Genomic DNA, 2,095 nt, shown 5'->3' with positions numbered 1-2,095 from the left:
GGGGTGGGTTAGGAAGAAACCTTTCCTATTTCTGTAGGGCCTTTCTCGCGTCTCGGGAACAAACCTCCATGAAAGGGTGACGGGGAGCTGGGGGGGGGTGTTTGGCGATGACGAACACAGCGGCGAGCGGGTAGACACCCCCGCAGAGAATAAATTCGTTTTTTTTTTTCTTTCCCCCTTTAGGTTCCGGCCCTTTGTGCCGCACATCCCCTTTGATTTCTATGTCGTGAGTAACCCCCTCCTCCAGAGCTGTTCGCAGGCAACAAGCTGCGGGACTTCTGCTTGTTTAAAGACGCTGCCTTAAAAAAAAACCTCGTTTGCCGACTTTGATGGTTTAACTTCTTTTAGCTTAGCCGGAGTAAAGGAGCTCACTGAAAATGCTGTCGGTTCAGTAACTAACCCGAAATAGCTCTTACTGTCTCTGTTGTTGGGAGTACTCGTGTCACACGGGATGACTGGGATGCGGTTGAGTAACGATCACAACGAATAAACGCCCCGATTGAGGTTTTTCTGCTTTTTAAGGCACCTCACTCACCCAGACCCTCAATCCCGTCAGCTCTCTGTAACACAAACCTCCTGGGTTACTCCGATAGCCGTCACTCACCTGTCAGAAGTTCTCCAGGCTCTTTTGCCCTGTTGGTCCTCACAAAGACCGACAGCAAACGCGCGTTTCCCACCTTTAATAATTTCCTCCTGCCGCCCTTTACGGACACGTGACTCTCAAAGCAAACAAGTTCACTTTTGCCTTCCAGGCCCTGTGGCTGCGAATCCCGTCATAGCAACTGAAAAGCTCCGCAAACAGAGCGTTATTCCCAAGGGACTGTAATATAGTTAATAAAACCCCTCTTGATACAGCCATTCTTAAGTTAGATCTGCCCCGTCTCGCACCCCTTAGTTGCACGGGCACGCTGGCGGCTCCTCTGCCGTTCCTCTCGGAACGCGGCGAGAGTGTACGGGCGGGACAGGCAGCTGCTCTCCCTCCCTTAGGATAACACGAAATCGATAAAAGCAACAAGTGAAGAGCACGATGGGGAGTCGCAAAGGGAACAAGTGCTGGAGAATTTAAAAAAAAAAAAAAAAAGTAGTAAATTTTGCTGGTGAGTGGGTTGAACCGAAGTCGTCTTCTCGGGCGTTGCAGTCTGATATCTGATCCCGTTTCAGTGCGAAATGGCCTTCCCCCGCGTCAAACCTGCCGCCGACGAGACTGCGTTCAGCGAAGCCTTGCTGAAGAGAAACCAGGACCTCGCTCCCACCGCCGCTGAACAGGTTTTGTGCCAAAAATTGCCTTAAATTCTTCGGCTGGATGTTACTGCAGTGTTAGAGGACGCAAAACCAGACTATCCTTCGGAGAGCGTAGCCAGGAGTAGTCATTACTACCCTAAAAAGTAATTACTCCTCTCCGAAATAAGCACTACAGTAGAAATATGGGTGGAGTTTCTCGGACAGTGATTTTTAAATACGTTTCTTTCGTCTGTCTGTTACGTATCTTGCATCAGGGCTGTCTGCGTTATGCTGTGCCAAGATCAGATTATTTCAAGTCGTACTGGACAACTGGCTGGTAACACCACCCCTCTTCCATTTCCTTTTCAGGCTTCCATTCTTTCTCTGGTGACCAAAATAAACAACGTGATCGACAATTTAATTGTCGCGCCGGGAACGTTTGAAGTGGTGAGTCCAAAAGCGGTGAGCTTGGAGAAAAATAAAAAAAAAAAAGAGCAGCTACGTGTGGAGATGCTTCGGCACAAGGGATGCTGGTGTTCTAGCTGCCAAACCTGGCCCCAGGCGGATTAAAGATTCACGCTGGCTCCCAGAAACGTAGCACGCGCGTTAAATTCACTCCTTTCTGCTTTGCTTCTTCAAACAGCAAATCGAGGAGGTTCGCCAGGTCGGTTCCTACAAGAAGGGCACCATGACGACGGGGCACAACGTGGCCGATCTGGTGGTGATTCTGAAAATCTTACCCACCCGTGAGTTACCGGCTGCGCGGCTGCCCACTGAACCGCGGCGCTCGGCCCCGCTCCGACCGCCTCTTCTGCTTCTTCTTCTCCCTAGTGGAAGCTGTGGCGGGCCTGGGGAAACAAAGCGGGGGAAACCC

General features: G+C 50.7%; 1 protein-coding gene across 1 annotated transcript in view; it reads left to right on the top strand.

Moving 5' to 3' along the window:
* The first annotated feature begins 155 nt into the window (after positions 1-155).
* ILF2 (interleukin enhancer binding factor 2) overlaps positions 156-2,095 on the top strand; it is a 3,937-nt gene continuing 1,997 nt past the window's right edge. The window contains exons 1-5 of the mRNA XM_009322217.1: positions 156-226; positions 1,162-1,266; positions 1,591-1,668; positions 1,865-1,967; positions 2,053-2,082. Of these exons, the coding sequence (XP_009320492.1) occupies positions 1,168-1,266; positions 1,591-1,668; positions 1,865-1,967; positions 2,053-2,082 (310 nt within the window). The 5' untranslated portion in view covers positions 156-226; positions 1,162-1,167. The remainder of the gene's footprint in view (positions 227-1,161; positions 1,267-1,590; positions 1,669-1,864; positions 1,968-2,052; positions 2,083-2,095) is intronic.

Source organism: Pygoscelis adeliae, unplaced genomic scaffold (assembly GCF_000699105.1).
Source record: "Pygoscelis adeliae isolate BGI_AS28 unplaced genomic scaffold, ASM69910v1 Scaffold704, whole genome shotgun sequence".
NCBI lineage: Eukaryota > Metazoa > Chordata > Aves > Sphenisciformes > Spheniscidae > Pygoscelis > Pygoscelis adeliae.
Note: the sequence above shows the minus strand (reverse complement) of the source record. Positions and strands in the feature narration are given on the sequence as shown.